This window comes from Salvelinus fontinalis, chromosome 28 (assembly GCF_029448725.1).
Source record: "Salvelinus fontinalis isolate EN_2023a chromosome 28, ASM2944872v1, whole genome shotgun sequence".
NCBI classification, from domain to species: Eukaryota; Metazoa; Chordata; class Actinopteri; order Salmoniformes; family Salmonidae; genus Salvelinus; species Salvelinus fontinalis.
The window spans coordinates 27,713,760-27,736,052 of NC_074692.1; the positions used below are offsets into that span (position 1 = coordinate 27,713,760).

At 45.8% G+C, this 22,293-nt stretch overlaps 1 protein-coding gene across 3 annotated transcripts in view; it reads left to right on the top strand.

Moving 5' to 3' along the window:
* The first annotated feature begins 4,615 nt into the window (after positions 1–4,615).
* The window catches only part of LOC129826531 (methylcytosine dioxygenase TET3-like), a 68,012-nt gene continuing 50,334 nt past the window's right edge, over positions 4,616–22,293 (top strand). Inside the window, exons 1-2 of one of the 3 annotated variants that reach the window (XM_055887377.1) lie at positions 4,616–5,353; positions 15,512–15,571. In XM_055887377.1, coding sequence (XP_055743352.1) covers positions 4,964–5,353; positions 15,512–15,571 — 450 coding nt within the window. In that variant the 5' untranslated portion in view covers positions 4,616–4,963. Of the gene's footprint in view, positions 5,354–14,700; positions 14,792–15,511; positions 15,572–22,293 lie in introns of those variants that run through there. The other 2 variants (XM_055887380.1, XM_055887378.1) reach the window with 2 other exon arrangements.

A 22,293-nucleotide genomic window follows, 5' to 3' on the forward strand; every position in this document is an offset into this window, starting at 1 on the left:
CATTTCCCCTTTTCCACATTTTGTTTTATTACAGCCTAATTCTAAAATGGATCAAATAATTTCCCCCCCTCATAAATCTGCACAAAATACCCCATAATGACAAAGGGAAAACAGGTTGACATTCTTGCAAATTTATATAAAAAAACAAAAACAGAAATACCTTATTTACATAGGTATTCAGACACTTTGCTATTAGACTCGAAATTGAGCTCTCTCACGTTTGAGGTAAGACGCTGATGCAGACAATGTCGAAGTAACAACAGTTTATTATTCCAACAGGAGCAGGCAAAAGACAGGTCAAGGGCAGGCAGGGGTCAGTAATCCAGGTAGGTGGGGCAAAGACACAGGACAGCAGGCAGGCTCAGGGTAGGCAGAGGTCAGTAATCAAGATAGGTGGGGCAAAGGTAGGCAGGGTCAGGGCAGGTAGAACATGTCAATACTGGGAAACTAGAAAACAGGAACAATCGATAGACAGGAACAGAGGCGAAAAGGCTGGTAGGCTTGATGAAACAAAACAAACTGGCAACAGACAAATAGAGAACACAGGTATAAATACACAGGATAATGGGGAAGATGGGTGACACCTGGAGTGGGGTGGAGACAATCACAAAGACAGGTGAAACAGATCAGGGTGTGACAAGCTCAGGCGCATCCCGTTTCTATTGATCATTATTGAGATGTTTCTGCAACTTGATTGGAGTCCACCTGTGGTAAATTCAATTGATTGGACATGATTTGGAAAGGCACACACCTGTCTATATAAGGTCCCACAGTTGACAATGCATGTCAGAGCAAAAACCAAGCCATGAGATCGAAGGAATTGTCCGTAGAGCTCCGAGACACGATTGTGTAAGGCACAGATCTGGGGAAGGGTACCATATTTCTTTTGAAGCATTGAAGGTCCCCAAGAACACAGTGGCATCCATCATTCCTAAATGAAAGAAGTTTGGAACCACCAAGCTGGCCGCCCGGCCAAACTGAGCAATCAGGGGAGAAGGGCCTTGGTCAGGGAGGTGACCAAGAACCAGATGGTCACTCTGATAGAGCTCCAGAGTTCCTCTGTGGAGATCAGAGAAGATTCCAGAAGGGTAGCCATTACTGCAGCACTCCACCAATCAGACCTTTATGGTAGATAGGCCAGAGGGAAGCCACTCCTCAGTAAAAGGCACATGACAGCCCTTTTCGAGTTTGCCAAAAGACACCTAAAGAACTCTCATACCATGAGAAACAAGATTTTCTGGTCTGATGAAACTAAGATTGAACTATTTGGCTTGAATGCCAAGTATCACTTTTGGAGGAACCCTGGCACCATCCCTATGGTGAAGCATGGTGGTGGCAGCATCATGCTGTGGGGATGTTTTTCAGCAGCAGGGACTGGGAGACTAGTCAGGATCAAGGGAAAGATGAACAGAGCGAAGTACAGAGAGATCCTTGATGAAAACCTGCTCCAGAGCGCTTAGGACCTCAGACTGGGGCAAAAGTTCACTTTCCAACAGGACAATGACCCTAAGCACACAGCAAAGACAATGCAGGAGTGGCTTCTAAACAAGTCTCTGAATGTCCTTGAGTGGCCCAGCCAGAGCCCGGACTTAAACACTATCTAACATCTCTGGAGAGACCTGAAATAGCTGTGCAGCGACGCTCCCCATCCAACCTAACAGAGCTTGAGAAGAATGGGGAAAAACTCCCCAAATACAGGTGTGCCAAGCTTGTAGTGTCATACCCAAGAAGACGCCAGGCTGTAATCGCTGCCAAAGGTGCTTCAACAAAGTACAGATGACCACAGGGATGCGTGCTTAGTCCTCTCCTGTACTCCCCTCCCGTTCACCCACGACTGCCTGGTTGCACACGACTCCAACACGATCATTAAGTTTGCCGACTGCATGACTGTGTAAGGCCTGATCACTGATGACGATGAGACCGCCTATAAGGAGGAGGTCAGAGACCTGGCTGTGTGGTCCGAGGACAACTCCCTCAACATCAGCAAGACAAAGGAGCTGATTGTGGACAACAGGAAACAGAGGGCCGAGCACGCCCCCATTCACATTGACGGAGCTGTAGTGGAGCATGTCGAGAGCTTCAAGTTCCATGGTGTCCACATCACTAAGGATCTATCATGGTCCACACACACCAACACAGTCGTGAAGAGGGAACCACAACGTCTCTTCCCCCACAGGAGGTTCAAATGATTTGGCATGAGCACTCAGATCCTCAGAAAGTTATACAGCTGCACCATTTGAGAGCATCTTGAATGGCTGCATCGCCGCTTGGTATAGCAACTGCTTGGTATCCAACAAGGCACTATAGAGGGTACTGCGTACGGCCCAGTACTTCACTGGGGCTAAGCACCCTGCCATCCAGGACCTCTATACCAGGCAGTGTCAGAGGAAGACCCTAAAAATGTTTAGACTCCAGCCACCCAAGTCATAGACTGTTCTCTCTGCTACCACACAGTAAGTGGTAGCGATGAACCAAGTCTGGAACCAACAGGACCCTGAACAGCTTCTACCCCCAAGCCATAAGACTGCTAAATATACAGTTGAAGTCGGAAGTTTTAAATACACTTAGGTTGGAGTCATCAAAACTCGTTTTTCAACCACTCCACACATTTCTTGTTAACAAACTGTAGTTTTGGCAAGTCGGTTAGTTAACCAAATAGCTACCCGGATTATCTGCATTGACCCTTTTTGCACTAACTTATTTTGGGACTCATCACATACGCTGCTGCTATTGTTTATTATCTATCACTTTATTCCTAGTTATATGTACGTATATATCTGAATTACCTTGTACCACTGCACATCAACTTAGTACTGGTACCCCGAGTATATAGCCAAGTTAGCGTTACTCATTGTGTATTTATTATTAGTTTTATTATTACGTGTTTTACTTTGAGAAACAGACGCCTCACAAGTCCTCAACTGGCAGCTTCATTAAATAGTAACCCGCAAAACACCAGACTCAACGTCAACAGTGAAGAGGCGACTCCGGGATGCTGGCCTTCTAGGCAGAGTTCCTCTGTCCATTGTCTGTGTTCTTTTGCCTATCTTAATCTTTTCTTTTTATTGGCCAGTCTGAGATGTGGCTTTTCCTTTGCAACTCTGCCTAGAAGGCTAGCATCTCTTCACTGTTGACGTTGAGACTGGTGTTTTGCGCGTACTATTTAATGAAGCTGCCAGTTGAGGACTTGTGAGGTGTCTGTTTCTCAAACTAGACACTAATGTATTTGTCCTCTTGCTCAGTTGTGCACCGGGGCCTCCCATTCCTCTTTCTATTCTGGTTAGAGACAGTTTGCGCTGTTCTGTGAAGGGAGTAGTACAAGATCCTCAGTTTCTTGGCAATTTCTCACATGGAATAGCCTTTATTTTTTAGAGCAAGAATAGACTGATGACTTTCAGAAGAAAGTTCTTTTCTGGCCATTTTGAGCCTGTAATCGAACCCACAAATGCTGATGCTCCAGATACTCAACTAGTCTAAAGAAGGCCAGTTTTATTGCTTCTTTAATCAGGACACCAGTTTTCAGCTGTGCTAACATAATTGCAAAATTAGTTTTCTAATGATCAATTAGCCTTTTAAAATGATAAACTTGAATTAGCTAACACAACGTGCCCTTGGAACACAGGAGGTTGCTGATAATGGGCCTCTGTACGCCTATGTAGATATTCCATAAATCAGCCGTTTCCAGCTCCAATAGTCATTTACAACATTAACAATGTCTACACTGTATTTCTCATCAATTTGATGTTAATTTAATATACAAAAAATGAGCTTTTCTTTCAAAAACAAGGACATTTCTAAGTGACCCCAAACTTTTGTGAAGGTGTTAGGGTAAAATCAAAAGTAAATCAAGCCGTTGTTTATAGGGAAACGACAAGCAGGATATTATATCGCTGCAAACACAACATTACAGTTGAGCCATTTTCTTTGCTAAATAAAGTTCCATCAGAATTAAACAAAACACTTGTGAACTGGTTTAAACCTTCACAAAAGTTAGATTGCAGCAATTACCTAGAAAAGCTAGTGCCTACCGTACCCAAAAAATGACAGCAATAGGCTAATAAAAGGCCTTAAACTAAATACGTAGCTCACAATTGAAAAGACATATCGAACTTAATTTAGCCAATGAAAATGCCTCAACAGAATGAAACTAAACATGTTTTGCATATTTAAAGAACTGGTTTAGATTAATAAATAGGCCTACAATAATAACAATGATATACAATAATAAGGATTATGATTATAAATACGAGAAGAAAAAACGTTTTTTAAATTGCATCTTACCTGATTAGTGAGTTGAACAGTAGCCTGCATTTGGCCATTTGTATGATATAAACAAATATTATAATATGTATGTAGAAATGCGTTTTAAAAAGTCAAATGTTTTTCCCAGACCATGCAACAACAAAAAATCCATTGTACGGAAATGTCCAAAATGATTCTGCTCAACTGTTTGCCATCAGCAAATGCGATTATAGATGAAGGATTTTTTTCTCTTCCCCCCCAGCACCCCCGACTCAAAACATCTTCCCACAGTTATGAACAGACACATTTAAATTTTTCATTGTAAGTAGGCCTAACTGTTCTTTTCCATCTTTCTTTCCCATGCCGTCTATTCCCACTTTCAGAAAGCACCCAGGTAGGCTACTGCTGGACAGGTGAGACCAGACCATGGCTCCTCTGACACCTCTTCCCCTGTTGTGGTTATGGCTGACCCCTGTCCATCCCTCTGGGTAGCTGGGAAATATGCCCTATCACCAATGACCTATCTCATCCTGCAGCCCAACCAGGAGACTGACAGGACAGGACTAACATACTCATTAGCCCTTCTTAGCTCTTACAACAAGTACCTCCCCAACTCCAGACCATTAGACTACACTACTCTGTTGCTGTGCTGTTCTGTTTTTATCCCTCACATTGCCACCAGGACAGTGCAGCTAAGCTTTAGGCTGGACTGTCTGTCAGCATGCACAGGGCCAAGGGAGGGCCTGGCCCCCCACACTTCCAGGACATCTATGAATTCTCCTTGGATGGTGACGAGACCGCGACCCAGATCTTTCTGCGGGGCCCGGGGAAAGCCATGGAGGGCCCGGGAATGCCCCTGTCCCCTCACTACAAATATATCCAGACTGAGCACCAGCAGGGGGGTCTCTTCTCCCTCGGCCCCCCTACCCATGGAGAGGCCCTCGCGGCCCTCCAGGGAAAGAAGAGGAGGCGGTGCGGCGTGTGTGGCCCCTGTATGCAGAAGGAGAACTGTGGCACCTGCAGCAACTGTATGAACCGTAAGATTGGGAAGCAGATCTGTAAGCTGCGTAAATGTGACCAGCTGAAGATGAAGGGACAGAAGGACTGGGAGGTGAGTGTAAATGACTGACCAGACTTCTAACTAACACACATTTGCATAATATATTCCCAGTGGCTATTTCTCCTATGTCAGTGTGAGACTGTTTGGAGCTGGTTGAGGGAAATTGAAAATGTCTCTCTAAGATATAGGGCCCTAAAATGTAAATGTCATAATCCATATCAATTTAACAGTTAAAGGTTTAAAGGTTTAAAACATTTAAAGGTTTTATAGGTTGAGTTTTGTATACAGATAATGGCCATATGTGGACGTACCACAGCAGAGGAGGATGGTATTTGTGTTCCATAACTGATTAATCACATTCATTTTAAAACAGCTAACTTTCCTTTTTGAGTTTGACAAAGACAGATTTTAAAGTGCATGTAGCTGGCTGTCTTAGGTTTTCATCAGACCACATAAGTCATAACAAACTGATGTTAAAGCCCCTGTCTGGATCCACCCTGGAAATGATGTAGTTGTCAGGTCTGGACAGGCACCCCAAGGCCTGGCTATGGGAATAGTCCACCCAAATGACACACACCTCATCTTACCTATCCATAAACTCACCTATGTTTACCTAGGAACAGCTTACCATTGCTAGTCTCTACCAGTCTGTTTAGCTATCATTCCACTCCTTGCCACTCCTGTCATGCTAAACATCTTTGGCATATGACACAGAGTACAAGGAGTAGAATGTTAGCTCAACAGACTGGTACCCAGGCTATACCATTGTCATTGTTTAGTACAAAACAATGGGGGAGGTAGGACCCCTGTTGGTGTGCTCCAAATAGCATGTCTGAATGGACAACTTAGACAACTAAGTTGTTGAGCAACTAGTGGACCTGTCCTTGTACCAGACAGACGTTGTAAACCAGTCATAATTACTCAGCAGATTTCCAGCCTGTTTGAACAGCGGTTTGTCATTAAAGGTCAGGGAAACAGATGAGATGTCCACTGAGGTGTGTGTGCCTGTGGCAATGTGCGTGTGTAGATGTAAAAAATAAATAAAATAAAAATAGATATACATGTATTGCAGAAGATTTTGACTTCTAGAAAGCTTAATACATTACATTTTGGTTTGGCCAAGTACTGAGGTTTTGTGCCAATGTAAGCAACCACCCCAACTGTCTCCATTAGCTCTGTTTGTGGAATAATGAAGATGAGGGTCGTGTTTGGTTCCTCCTTCCATTCAACAAACAGCAGCAGTGTAGAATTCCTTCTAGCTCCCTTTGGAGCCCAGGGTGGGGGTCAACCTTAGGGCCAGGGCCACTCAGAGTGAGGGTTGACCTTAGGGCCAGGGAGGGAGGAGTAGCGAGGGTGTGGTGGTTGACCTTAGGACCAGGGTCACAGAGGGAGGAGGGGGGAGGGTGTGCTGGTTGACCTTAGGACCAGGGTCACAGAGGGAGGAGGGGGGAGGGTGTGCTGGTTGACCTTAGGACCAGGGTCACAGAGGGAGGAGGGGGGAGGGTGTGCTGGTTGACCTTAGGACCAGGGTCACAGAGGGGGGAGGGTGTGTGTGTGCGGTGCGTACACAGGACGGGGGATGGGGTTGAAAGGTAGGATCAGGGTGGGGGTTGACCTTAGGGTCAGTGCAACGGTGGAGGGAGGGTGTGGGGGTTGACCTTAGGACCAGGGCCCCGGAGGGAGGAGGAGGGGGGGAGGGGGGGTGTACACAGGATGGGGATGGGGCTAAGAGGCAGGAGGACAGGAAGAATGTAAATAAATAGTCAGCAGTGAGGAGGAAGGGCTCAGGAAAAACTGAACTGGCTAGGCAAGGCCACAGGAAAGAGCTGCTGCTCATCTACTCTTTCCTCCCTTCTCCCCTCTCTGTGTGGGTTTAAGAAAGGGGAGGGGGGTTGTACACAGAGACATGGAAAACATTTTGGACATGGTGGCCTATAGCCTTGGGGACAGAGGACAAGATCTGAGGAGGGGGGAAGAGGTTCAGTCAATTACAGGAAATCTTGGCTTACCTCCTGGACTGCCCTCCCCTGCTCTGTCACTCTGTCCCCTTTGTTTTCACACTGTCACTTTCCCAGTCTGTGATTGGTTACCTAGACCTCAAATGTGGTCATATTTAAGATGAGGGTCATGGAGAGGAGTTGTAACTTGTAACCCAGACATTTCAGTAGTCCTGCTTTAGTGGGAATGACTTCAATTCATGGATTTATCTTAATTTATCGTCCTGCATTCACTTACAGCACTTGTCAGAATCATTCCAGGGATGGCCGAGTGTCTGCAGGTTTTTGCTTCACCCTTGTTCTTCATTGATTAATTAAGGTCACAAATTGTTAAGGAACTCCCCTCACCTGGTTGTCTAGGTCTTAAATGAAAGGAAAAAACAAAAACCTGCAGACACATGGCCCTCCGTGGAATAAGTTTGACACCCCTGACTTACAGTAACTCTATATTCAGGGACCAACATTGTAGAAACACACAGCTATATCTAACATGATACTCATGATGACCTCTTCTATCTGTCTCAGAGAGGAATACAGAAGCAGCTCAGCTAGTGTTTATGGACTGGAAAGATGATCCTATGCCACAGGTTTTCACTCAGTGCCATTGTTGTTAGAAGTAGAATGTTTATGGCCACCATAGATTAGACCAGTGACCTCGTAGGGTAACTCTACCTCTGTTTAACCTGGAGTAGGCCTAGCTAGGGTCTGATCCCGACTAGTGTCTGCCCCAAATCATTTGTATTAACCATTAATACTGATCTGTCTGTTTCTGTCTTATACTGTATCTGTCTTTTTAGCTTTGTAGATCTAGTTATAAGTTAGACCAACAAATTAACAGTGTATATACATATAACTGCCAAAATAAAGGAAACGCCAACATAAAGTGTCTTAATAGGGTGTTTGTCCACCACAAGCCACCAAAAGAGCTTCAGTGTGACTTGGCATAGATTCTACAAGTGTCTGGAACTCTATTGGACAAATGTGACACCATTATTCTACAATAAATGTTTTGTTTTTTTGTTGGTGGTGGTGGTGGTGGAAAACGCTGTCTCAGGCACTGCTCCAGAATCTCCCATAAGTGTTCAATTGGGTTGAGATCAGGTGACTGAGACACACACACACACTTTAAACTCCCTATGGTCCTTTGAGACCCCTCTTTCAAAGTCACTGACATCTCTTCTAGCCATGGTAGACAAAATATTGGCCAATTGGGCATTTTTATACAAATTCAGGAGTATTTCCTTTATTTTGGTAGTTACCTGTATATTGATGGTGATTTTTCTCATCGAAACAAACCATTGCACCCTGGTAACAGTGTGATTAGAGCTATCAGAGTTATAGGTGATGTGTGACTAATAATGTCTGTCTGTCTGTCTGAACCTGAGAATTCCCTCCCTCGTCACTCTTACACACAGGGATAGAGTGTGTGGGCGGTGGGTGTTTGTATGGGCCATGCTATAACGCGGACTGTATTTACAGTGTAAGATTGTAATGGCCAGCCATGAGTAGGATGGACAGAGAGAAGAGGCTGTAGCTGTGCTCTTTAGGTGAACTGTATTAAGCACAGAGGTTGAACAGCTCCCTCCCATCCCCTTCACCTCTGTCTTTTCTGAGTCCCCATCGCCTTGGCAACCACATCCCATCATCTCATTTGAGATCCGTGGTTGCAATGGAGCCGTGAGGAAGCCTTGGCAGAGAGCTCTGTAAATATTGTTCATATTTTTGTTAGTTTTAAGTGTTTTTTTTGTTGCATTTAAAATAAAATAAAAATAGTGGGGGGTGAAAACCTGTTTAAGGTTGAGCTAAAATATCTGGTGGTGACCCATGGAGTTGCAGGACTGATGATGGGAAGTCGGTTTGCTTGGCTTGGCTAGCTAGCTGACCAATCTAATTTGAATGATGCATCAACGCCTGATCAACACAGCACTGGCTTTTTATTCCACCTGCCCCTGTTTCTGGAAGGATGTGGACTGTATGAGGGGATGACAGAGGCTCGCCGCATAGGACACTTACTGATTACTGCCGAGGTGTGGTGGTCTCTCAGGCGCTTATAGCTGCCAAAGCATCACAAGTGAGTGCTACACTTTCGGTAGTGGATGTTCCAGCTTTCCTACAGAGGAGAAGTACTAGCTGTGAACTTCAGAGACAGCGGTGCCTGACGAAAAGCTCCGGGCCTGCCTGTCTGATGTTTTCACTCCCTGGCTAGACCATCGTCGACATCTCCGCTCACTCTACTCATGTACTGAACTGCATCATGGTCTGGCTGTGGAAGACCATCTCCCATCAACTACTAGCTCCCTGAATTATTATTTTTTAAATTATTATTATTATCTATCTCCATCCATCATTGTCCTCTCCAGATGAGAGCTGGCCACACATCTCATGGTGTTTACACCCTTATTGCCTTAGCCTCGGGAGACCAGGCATATCATTTGGAAGGATGGCCACGCAAGACTACTTCAGCCTATATACAGTTGAAGTCGAAGTTTACATACACCTTAGCCAAATGAAATTAAACTCAGTTTTTCACAATTCCTGACATTTAATCCTAGTAAAAGTTCCCTGTCTTAGGTTAGTTAGTATCACCACTTTATTTTAAGAATGTGAAATGTCAGAATAATAGTAGAGAATGATTTATTTCAACTTTGATTTCTTTCATCACATTCCCAGTGGGTTTACATACACTGAATTAGTATTTGGTAGCATTGCCTTTAAATTGTTTAACTTGGGTCAAATGTTTTGAGTAGCCTTCCAAAAGCTGCCCACAATATGTTGGGTGAATTTTGGCCCATTCCTCCTGACAGAGCTAGTGTAACTGAGTCAGGTTTGTAGGCCTCCTTGCTCACACACGCTTTTTCAGTTCTGCTCACAAATGTTCTATAGGATTGAGGTCAGGGCTTTGTGATGGCAACTCCAATACCTTGACTTTGTTGTCCTTAAGCCATTTTGCCACAACTTTGGAAGTATGCTTGGGGTCATTGTCCATTTGGAAGACCCATTTGCGACCAAGCTTTAACTTCCTGACTGATGTCTTGAGATGTTGCTTCAATATATCCACATAAATTTTCCTCCCTCATGATGCCATCTATTTTGAGAAGTGCACCAGTCCCTCCTGCAGCAAAGCACCCCCACAACATGATGCTGCCACCCCCGTGCTTCGAGGTTGGGATGGTGTTCTTCGGCTTGCAAGCCTCCCCCTTTTTCCTCCAAACATAACGATGGTCATTATGGCCAAACAGTTCTATTTTTGTTTCATCAGACCAGAGGACATTTCTCCAAAAAGAACCATCTTGGTCCTCATTTGCAGTTGCAAACCTTAGTCTGGCTTTTTTTATGGCGGTTTTGGAGCAGTGGCTTCTTCCTTGCTGAGAGTGCTTTCAGGTTGTCGATATTGGACTCGTTTTACTGTGGATATAGATACTTTTGTACCTGTTTCCTCCAGCATCTTCACAGCATCTTCACAGCATCTTCCTTTGCTGTTGTTCTGAGATTGATTTTCACTTTTCACACCAAAGTAGGTTCATCTCCAGGAGACAGAACACATCTCCTTCCTGAGCGGTATGACGGCTGCGTGGTCCCATGGTGTTTATACTTGTGTACTATTGCTTGTACAGATGAACGTGGTACCTTCAGGCATTTGGAAATTGCTCCCAAGGATGAACCAGACTTGTGGAGGTCTACAATTTATTTTCTGAGGTTTTGGCTGATTTTCTTTTGATTTTGCCATGATGTCAAGAAAAGAGGCACTGAGTTTGGTAGGCCTTGAAATACATCCACAGGTACACCTCCAATTGACTCAAATTATGTCAATTAGCCAATCAGAAGCTTCTAAAGCCATGACATCATTTTCTGGAATTTTCCCAGCTGTTTAAAGGCACAGTCAACTTAGTGTATGTAAACTTCTGACCCACTGGAATTGTGATACAGTGAATTATATGTGAAATAATCTGTCTGTAAACAATTGTAGGAAAAATGACTTGTGTCATGCACAAGGTAGTCCTAACTGACTTGCCAAAACTATAGTTTGTTAACAAGAAATTTGTTTTAATGACTTGTTTTAATGACTCCGACCTAAGTGTATGCTAAGTGTATGTTAACTTCCGACTTCAACTGTACATTACTCTATATTTAAAGATGTATATGGTGTTTTATAGGTCTACTGCCTCTTTTATTTAGTCTGTATTAAGCCAAGTAAAATAAAAATAAAAATTAAGTCATTTAGAAGACATCTTCTTACAGTAACCATGTGGCAGGTTTTGATCACATACCCGACTGTGAACCAGGCCTAATAAGCTGTGAGCAGTGTGAGTACATATGACAGGAGCGATCACACTTCTCTTAGTCCAATGTATTGATGGGTGACAGCCAGTGGTGTGTTTGTGCTATTGCAGAGGGAGGGGAGTGGTTGTTATTAGGGATTAACCGGAGGTTCTAGAGACCAGAGGCATGGTCACATGAGAGGACAGGGTGGATGGAGTCGGACCTGAAATAATACTGTTAATAGTGTTGTAATTACAGCCGGACACCCACCACACCCCCCCACCCTCCTTTGAATTGTAGATCTTTACAACTCATCATTAAAGTGAGTCTCCCTCCCCCTGATTCTGTTCCTCAGTCTCGAGGGGTGTGGGAGTGGAGGTGGGTTGTCACAGGACTGGGTGACTGAGGAGAGTGTTGGGGGGGTTGGTAACCTGTTTACACCAGACTGAACACCACTCATTCTTGTTTAATTTGTTCAGTCTGGTATAAGCAGGGTTGATAGGGAGGATTGTGAGGCCTGTGTTACCAGGCACTGTCATTTGTGTGAGTGGGGGTGAGGGAGACTGACTGACAGGGTATGTGGGAATACGCTGAGATTTAGGTATGGGTGTGCTTGTTTTTTATATCAGGATTACAGTAATGTCATTGAGCAAATGGGATTGTGTGTGTGTGTGTGTGTGTGTGTGTGTGTGTGTGTGTGTGTGTGTGTGTGTGTGTGTGTGTGTGTGTGTGTGTGTGTGTGTGTGTGTGTGTAAAGAAATGGTGAGGGCCGTCTGGGGTTACCGGGTGTAATGTGACCAGGTCAGTCAGTACTGAGTATTGAGATGGGTTGGAGATATACGGTACATTACGTGAGACTGAGCAGTCCACAAACTTCTGCGTTAGACATGCGACTCTGAGTCGAGACTAACAGACCTTATTACAGATATATTTTTAACACTCGATTACTGTAAGCGCTACAGAGCGAGAGCATGCTGTCCCGCGTGCCACAGACACACAAGAAAGCCATGGCACACCGTCAGATGCATGCTGATGTTGGTCGGTCACCACCCATAACACAGCCACGCTGCGCATCTGCTCTCACTGTCCCCCCCACACACAGTCTGTCACATGGGGATGACGCTGGAGAGACGAAGCAGGTACGGGGAGTCAAACATTTAATAAGGAACGGACATGGAACCAGACAGGAACAGCGTCAGCACAAGGGTAACAAAGACAAAAACAATGAATGGAACAGAGCAGGGGTCTAACAAATATAGGGGAGGAAATAAACAGGTGATGAATGAGTCCAGGTGAGTCCAATATCGCTGATGCGTGTGACGAGGGAAGGCAGGTGTGCGTAATAGATGGCAGGAGTGCGTGATGCAGGGCTGCTTGGCGCCCTCAAGCACCAGGGGGGAAGAGCGGGAGCAGACATGACACACTCACTCACACTCAGACTCTCTCTCTCTCACACACACACACACACACACACACACACACACACACACACACACACACACACACACACGGCAGCGAGCATCTCCAGTGAGTGACTTCAGAGCAGGGGATTTCACACACCTGCCATATGAGAGGCTGTGGCTCAGACAGACATTACAAACGCTGTGTTACTCACTGACTGACGGCTTTACTACCACTCCAGTCCCGCTCTTTCTCTCTCTCTTTCTCTCTCTCTTTCTCTCTCTCTTTCTCTCTCTTTCAATCTGTCTGTCCTCAACATGAACTCGTTCAATCCGTTTGACTTTTACCCTCTCTTTTTCAGTCATCTTTCTCTATGCCATTTTTTCGTCATTCTGTTTTGGTGATTTGTGCTTTTTCAACAAAGAATTTTCACTTCTAAAAAAATAAAAAGATTGACACTACAGCAACACTATATCCAGGTAAGCCCATATACAGTATATCGTAGCATCTGTTGCCTGGCACTCTGATTGGGAAGTATAAGAAACTGGCATACCCTAGATACAACTCTGCTCATGCCAATAGTTCACTGGCATTCACAGACCCATTACAAGTGTCAGTAAAAACTAAACAGAGAGCATATGAACCTTTTACCTGGGTCTGAGACGGTACTAGCAGGACCTCTCTCCCTTTAAACTGACATTAGCAAAACACTTCCCCCACAGACCTCCTAGATATGATCGGTGTATTAGTCTCGCATGGTCAGGTTCCTAAAAGAGAAAAACTCTGCAGAATGGAGGGGGAGCACTTTTATTGTATAACCTTGGGGGTTATTTTGTCTACCAGAATGATACAAAATAGGCAATGTGTTTTCTTTAATTTCATCTTAACTTTTGTCAATGACTAGTGTTTGCTACATTACACTGTCCGTGTATGTGGATGTTGAGTCAGCATGTTTAAATGGCTGTGGTGCTGTGTGAGTGTCTGTTCCCCCGCTACACAGGGTGTGTGTGTGTGTGTGCATGCGCACTCTGCACTGTGCAGTCCAGTCCAGTTATTGCAGGCAGCCCTGACACAGATGGTCCTCAGTGATACCACATACCAGAGTCATTGTTTAGGAAAGCCGAGCTCCAGGAGATAATTGACAGCCATAGAGAGGTCCCATCCCCCAGTCCACCTTCCATCTCTCTCTGTCTCTCTCTCTCTCTGTCTCTCTCTCACTCTCTCTTTCTCTCTCTCTCTGTCTCTCTCTGTCTCTCTCTCTCTTTCTCTCTCTCTTTCACCCTAGCAGCAGAGCTCAGGATGGCTGCTGATTGGTTGCTTGACTCTCTTTGTGTGCTATGTGTAGCGTGACGTCTCGCCGGTTGTGTGTGTGTGTGTGTGTTTTCATGCGAGTGTATGGTTGAAGAAGGGGTAGGGGGGAGTTTTCACAACAGAAATGCAGTTAGCTTTACTCGCTGGAAAGACAGAGAGGGAGGAGGGGGGTTAAAAGATTAAAGAGGGAGTGGGAGGAGGTAGTGTGTAGTGCAGCAGTGAAAGCGATCAGAGGCTGGCTTTAAAAAAAATCCTCTCCCGTGTGTGTGCGCGGTAGACCTATTGGTGTAGGGGAACGAGCAAGAGAGAGAGAGGGAGGGACAGAGAGAATGTGTGTTTGTACTTGGGCTGAAGTAAAGCAGGATTTAAAACACAAGATGGCTTCCTGAATGGATTGGAGCAAAGACAAGAGAGAGAGTGATAGTAGGGGTTAGACGAGAGGAAGCTTGAGTCTTCTGATGGGGATTCGGCCAGCCGACGGAGAGAGAGAGAAGCACACCAAGGCAGATTGGCTCACGGGGTAAATATTAATTACCAGGCAGAATGCCGGCCCTGGAGGGGGGTATATTTGAGATAGAGTAGAGGGGGGGCGGAGAGACCAGGAGGGTTAGCTGGAGACAAAACACTGCCGGCACTAAACAGCTAGATGGGGGTAGGGTTAGGGGGACAAATGTAAACTGCTGCTATTGTTTCATTACTTAAATGATTACTGCTGTTACAGTAAATGTAACAACCCCATTGCAGTGTCTGAACATTGCTTTTATTCTCTCATTGACAGTCATCTATACATGAATATAAACTGTATATGAATTATGAAGATGTAATCATGCATGACCATTTACCTGAAATATTAAATTGATATGAAATATTGGTGATATTTAAAGGCACATACAGTAGCTACAATCGTGAATAGAGGCTATCCTCTTTCATGAAGCATTACATAATTTGATCATTTAAACAGAATCCTTGCTCTCTCACTCTTGCTCATAGCAGTGGGGAAGCACCAGCTTGGCATTTGAAGACAAATAGAAGTGATATGTGTTAGGGTTGTTGTCTGTCAGTAGGGGAGAATGTGAGAATGGGATTATATAGGTATAGATGAATGAATATAAATATTCTTTAGGCAGTCATGTGTGGAGTGACACCTCTTTAAAAAGGTTGTTGTTGTTCTCCCCCCTCTCTCCCTCCCTCCCTCCTCTCTTTCCCTCTCTCTTTCTACCTGTTTTGAATGTCTGAAAAGGTGGGACATATTGAGGACAACAGTAAAGCCTGGTTTGTAAAGGCCAATCTGGCGACAGAGGTAAGAGACTCGACCTGGGGCAGATAGACAGAGCTGGTGGGTGTAATATCTGGTCTATTTCTTTGTTATTAGTGTGATTGGAGAGCTTCAGTTCTTGTGTTCCTGCTGGTCTCTCATCTGGTCTCTCATCTGTCTGTGATGTCTCTTGTCTGTTTTGTTGTCTTGGTGTTGTTATTTTAAAATAAAGACGAGTAGTTTGGTAGGTTTAGAGTAGTAGGTTTCCATACATTGGGAAGGGAAGTAGGCTATATACTGCTGCAGCTTTTTTACTGTGTGTGTGTGTGTGTGTGTGTGTGTGTGTGTGTGTGTGTGTGTGTGTGTGTGTGTGTGTGTGTGTGTGTGTGTGTGTGTGTGTGTGTGTGTGTGTGAAAGCACATGTTCGTGTTTATGCATCATATTAGTGAGCTTTACACTAGCCCCTGATCTACAAACAGACAGACACACAGTAAATAGACATCTACTGTCGTGCCCATGGCATCTGTATGTTGGCTCTCACGCCGGTGACCATGTTTGGTTTGTGTTCAGAGTTGTCTGAGCTCTGTGTCATAGAGGAGAGTTGTTTAAAGTCAGGCGTGTAAACCAACACATACTGTAGTGCAGTGTGTAGTTAGTTCTCTTCCCCTTCTAGCTCGCTGCATGGCTGCTAGTTCAGCGCTCAGGCTTTCTGGCGGCTGCGTTGTGCACTAGGTTGTTGTGATTAAGTGGCTGGCGGCAAGGCTGGGTCGGGTTTTAAAGCGTCCCGGGCTGGGTGGCGATTGGCGGCAGAGTCAGGCATGTGCTGAGAAAGGCGGCCAGCGAGAGGAGGAGGAGAGGAGAGGAGGAGACAGGGGGCAGGCCCTCCTCTCAGAGTTCTGAAGTCAGCCGAGCTAAAAGTTAGTGGGTCACACAGACACGCGTGTGTGTGTGTGTGTAGTAACCTGTAGCACGTGGCCTCTAAGCGCTGGCGGCTGCTGTTCCCTGGTCTACCAAGTCGTGGCACGCTTGTGTGTTTATATAAGGAGTGAATCTCTGCTATATTCTGTCCGTGCTGTTGCTGAACTGATAGTCTGTTTATAGCAGGAGACTGGCAAAGCTGATTAATGTCCAATATTCTGGCACCTGTTTTTGGAGCATTCTGTCATTGTTAGACTGGTTGTCAATGTTGAGTTTTGACATGTATAGCTCTGTATACTCTGTATAGTCACTTTATTTTGGGCAGAATTTAGTTGTAGGCTTTTCTTGTTGAACTGACTGTCTTCATGGTTTCAGATAGACATGTTCAGACAGTCAGAGAAATGGTTGTCATGTTAGTTTTGACCTCAGTGAACTTCCGCAGGTTTGCTGATAGGCTACATTCTTATCAGCTAAGGCTCTTGGCCACCATCTGTTGTCATGATTAAAGAGAGAGTTCACCCAAATTACAAAATGACCAATTGGTTTCCTTACCCTGTAAGCAGTCTATGTACAAGGTATGACAGCAATCCATACTTGGGTTTAGTTTATTTGGCAGTGTCTGGCAGTGTTTCCAAATGCTAACATGTTAACATTTGTGACACAATTCCCATTCAAGTCATGGGGCCGTTATTAGCATTGTTTGTGCATGTTCCAATCATCTATACGTGACTTTGGTGAGCTTCGCAATCAATTTGAGATATTTTTGGATGATTTGGACCTGATGCGCGAAAAATGCTAATATCGGTCCCATGAGATGGGATTTGTGCCACAAATGCTAAAACGTAATTCTGGAAAATAGTCAAGGCCAGCTCACACCATCTATACAAACATCCCCCTGTTGAAGGATCACTTCAGCATACTCTATAAAAATCTAGTTTTCACTCTTTATTTCTACATTGTATATACATACGATATACAAATATACACATACAATGTATATATTTCAGTTCTAGAAGGGTTATACTGGGCTTTGTAGTAGGGTTCTAACACTTTGTAGTAGCTTTTCAGGAAATGCTAGAGCAATGTTAGTTACCACAGACTGCGCTGGTGTGATTTCTCTTCAAACGAAGTGTTTCCTTTTCATTCATCAAATGTGCACCTGCACCATGCGCAAATACACGTAGACTGTAAACCGGAAAGGTGGATGGAACAAAGACACTGAGTCATTGTGTTTCTGACTACAGATGGAAAGTACAGTGCTAGCAGGTTTGGTTTAACCAGGGTGTGTTCCAAATGGCACCCTATGGGTCATGGTCAAAAGTAGTGCACTATAAATGGAATATGGTGCCATGTTGCAGAATCCCCTCCCTTGATTAGAAAGGGTTAGCCGTGACCTCGTTTCTGTGGCAACAGTGAGTGGCAGATGACATCATGGCTGTAATTTTAACCCAGGCCCTCCCTCTAGGATGGTGATGTGTTGAGATGGGTTGCGTGTGTGCGGGGGAGCGGTGTGTATGTAGTATTTTCAGGAAGCGTGTGGTGTTGCAGGATAGCTATTCCATTCAGCTTGTTTTCTTGGACCTATCACTGTCAACTGATGCCTGTTGGCAATAGGCCATGGACTGTTTGTCCATGGCAGAACATGGACAAACATGGACAAACGGATTGAGAAGGTGGAGTTTTGAAAAGACTGCTCACATGTAGAGAACAAACAGAGCTTTCAATGAAGAATCACAATGCACCTGTGTTCTGCAGAAAACAGCTCACAAGTTCTTAGGAACGTATCTGTAGAGCACAAAGAACAATTATTCATTTTGGTTATATTTCCACTGGTTACGTCAGATATTCTTTAATTCTCAATAAAACCTGTATGAATACCACTTGAAATCAAGTGTCTGTCACCCCATAATACTCCTGAACCAAGATGTGCATGAAACATATTGAGCCTCAGTGGAACCGAAATGACATTTTGATTCATGTTCTGTATTCACCAACTCATTCTCCTCCCCCTCCCCAGTCTACAGGGACCACTCAAATGTCAAGAAGGGATTGAGTATCATCAGCATCCCTGTTGCACGTTTCTGCTCTAATGAATGCTCTATAATGGACGCTCCTGCCAGTGGTGTCTCTTCCCCCTCATCGCACCCGTGTGTGGGGCTGACTGAGGACCAATGGCTTGGCCTACGTTTACGGTGCCCTGTATATGGTGAAGCATGGTTGTAGTGTTGTGGCTCTCGCCCGTGCCGGCCGGCGTCTGGTTTCTCCTGGAGTACAGAATGGCTGAGGGCCAGCAGTGCCTGCTGCAGTTAACAAAAAATGAATGGAGGAAGAGGAAGAGGAGGAAGAGGCTGTAGTGGCATGTGTTTAACTCTCACCCCTCTGCTGGCTCTCCCTCTCAGACTGGGAACTGTTTGTGTACAGTACTGTCATACATCCTGCCAAACCATGATTATACATGTCACGATTTAGAACGTATCCCTGTAGCTTTGTTTTGAGTTTTCATGATACAATATTGGAGGCATGTTAGGTGTGTTGCTTGAAGTCATGTCAGGTGTGTTGCTTGGTGTCATGTCAGGTGTGTTGCTTGGTGTCATGTCAGGTGTGTTGCTTGGTGTCATGTCAGGTGTGTTGCTTGGTGTCATGTCAGGTGTGTTGCTTGGTGTCATGTCTGGTGTGTTGCTTGAAGTCTTGTCTGGTGTGTTGCTTGGAGTCATGTCTGGGGTGTTGCTTGGAGGCATGTCTGGCGTGTTGCTTGGAGTCATGTCTGGCGTGTTGCTTGGAGTCATGTCTGGGGTGTTGCTTGGAGGCATGTCTGAGGTGTTGCTTTGAGTCATGTCTGGCGTGTTGCTTGGAGGCATGTCTGGCGTGTTGCTTGGAGGCATGTCTGGCGTGTTGCTTGGAGTCATGTCTGGCGTGTTGCTTGGAGTCATGTCTGGCGTGTTGCTTGGAGATATGTCTGGCATGTTGCTTGGGGGCATGTCTGGCGTGTTGCTTTGAGGCATGTCTGGCGTGTTGCTTGGAGTCATGTCTGGCGTGTTGCTTGGAGGCATGTTTGGCGTGTTGGTTGGAGTCATGTCTGGCGTGTTGCTTGGAGTCATGTCTGGCGTGTTGCTTGGAGTCATGTCTGGCGTGTTGCTTGGAGTCATGTCTGGCGTGTTGCTTGGAGTCATGTCTGGCGTGTTGCTTGGAGTCATGTCTGGCGTGTTGCTTGGAGTCATGTCTGGCGTGTTGCTTGGAGTTATGTCTGGTGTGTTGCTTGGGTTATGTCTGGCGTGTTGTAGCTCCAAAAGTGACATGTCTATTGTTCATGATTCTATGGAAACTATTTAAACACATGGATACAATCTGCTAGGCTACAAGCTGGTATATAGACGATACAATATGGCTTGAAAACATTAGATATTTTACCACAAACGTCATGGTTATTGGATATGTATGGTATGTAGTGGTTGATGTAAAGCATGACAGAGCACAGGGATGGATGGTGTGTTCTCTGCAGTGCTACAGGCAAGGCGAGCGTTGGCCCTTTAAAACGGGCTACGCCTGACTTGAACATATGGGGAGCTAATCTTAGCCTGACTCCTGGGAGAGACAAGGCTGGCAACATGCCACTGTGCAGAGGAAGGTTCTCTCTATTCTTTCCCTTTAACTCCCTCTCTATATATTTATATTTCTCTCTCTCTCCTCTCTGTTGCTCTCTCTCCCACTTCTCTCTCTCTCTAGTTCCCTCTCTCTTCTCTCTCTCTCGCTCTCTACTTCCTCCTCTCTCTAGCTTTCTCTCCCACCCCTCTCTCTCTCTCTAGTTCTCTCACCCTCCTCTCTCTAGCTCTCTCTCTCCCCTCTCTGTAGCTCTCTCCCACCCCTCTCTCTCTCTCTAGTTCTCTCACCCTCCTCTCTCTAGTACTATCTCTCCCACCTCTCTCTCTCTCTCTAGTTCTCTCACCCTCCTCTCTCTAGTACTATCTCTCCCACCTCTCTCTCTCTCTCTCTCTGTAGCTCTCCCCCATTGGTGTTATTGTTGCACCATAGTTGTACTATTTTCTAATATTTTCCCAAACTGTACTGCTGTAGCCTACTGTTTGTTGTCTGTCTGTCTTTGATGCATGGGTCTTGGTCAGATTCCTACCCAAAGTATTCCAACTGAAAGTAATCCAACTGAAAGTATTCCAACTGAAAGGAAGTGCTATTGTGGGATTTAAACAGTGTGACTTCATCTAACTACAGTGACATCATCTGCTATCCATTCCACTGTTTGTCAAATACAGTATTTGAACCGTTTGTAAGGGTATTATTTCCTCCTTTTGTTCACTACTTTAAACCCTTTCACCCTTTCTTCCCCCCCATCTCTCTCCCCTCTTCCATCCAACCGTTCCTTGCCTCCTCATATTTCCCTCTATTTTCCGTTCAGTCCCAAGTCTTTCCCACAAAGACCACTCTTTTTTTAAAACACTATTCTTTCTTCACTTTCCTCCCCCTCTCTTGGTGCTGGAGTGTTTTTGGTGGCTCCACCCTGGCCTCTCCCTCCCCTCTCCTTCCTCATCCCTCCTCTCCTCTCTCCCTTTCTGAGGAGTGGTGGAGTGGGGCAGGCAGGCAGACCTCACACCCCCAGGTGGGCTGTGTGTGCGCGTGCTGGCTTGCACATGCCTCGTGTCAGGGAGGGCAGAGTCAGGTGGATAACCTACACTGCCACCCTACGACTCTCTCTGTCCCTCTCTCTCTGTCCCTCTCTCTGTGTCCCTCTCTGTGTCCCTCTCTCTGTCCCTCGCTGTGTCCCTTTCTGTTCCTGCCCAGAGCAGAGGAGGAGCCCACGGGTCAGGGACAACACAGAGGAGGAGCCCACAGGTCAGGGACAACACAGAGGAGGAGCCCACAGGTCAGGGACAACACAGAGGAGGAGCCCACAGGTCAGGGACAACACAGAGGAGGAGCCCACAGGTCAGGGACAACACAGAGGAGGAGCCCACAGGTCAGGGACAACACAGAGGAGGAGCCCACAGGTCAGGGACAACACAGAGGAGGAGCCCACAGGTCAGGGACAACACAGAGGAGGAGCCCACAGGTCAGGGACAACACAGAGGAGGAGCCCACGGGTCAGGGACAACACAGAGGAGGAGCCCACAGGTCAGGGACAACACAGAGGAGGAGCCCACGGGTCAGGGACAACACAGAGGAGGAGCCCACGGGTCAGGGACAACACAGAGGAGGAGCCCACAGGTCAGGGACAACACAGAGGAGGAGCCCACGGGTCAGGGACAACACAGAGGAGGAGCCCACAGGTCAGGGACAACACAGAGGAGGAGCCCACAGGTCAGGGACAACACAGAGGAGGAGCCCACAGGTCAGGGACAACACAGAGGAGGAGCCCACAGGTCAGGGACAACACAGAGGAGGAGCCCACAGGTCAGGGACAACACAGAGGAGGAGCCCACGGGTCAGGGACAACACAGAGGAGGAGCCCACAGGTCAGGGACAACACAGAGGAGGAGCCCACGGGTCAGGGACAACACAGAGGAGGAGCCCACAGGTCAGGGACAACACAGAGGAGGAGCCCACGGGTCAGGGACAACACAGAGGAGGAGCCCACAGGTCAGGGCCAACACAGAGGAGGAGCCCACAGGTCAGGGCCAACACAAAGGAGGGGACAGGGTGAGAGACAACACAGAGGAGAGGACAGGGTCAGAGTAAAAAAGAAAGAAAGGGAGGGAGGGAGAAAGAGGAATAGTGAAATCACTGGCAGAGAGGGATCAATAAAAGAAAGAAAGGAAAAACAGAACTAGTGAGCAGAAAGATGGATGAGGATAGATTCTCAGATATTTTTGTTATTCTGTTTTCTATGCTACACTTTCAGT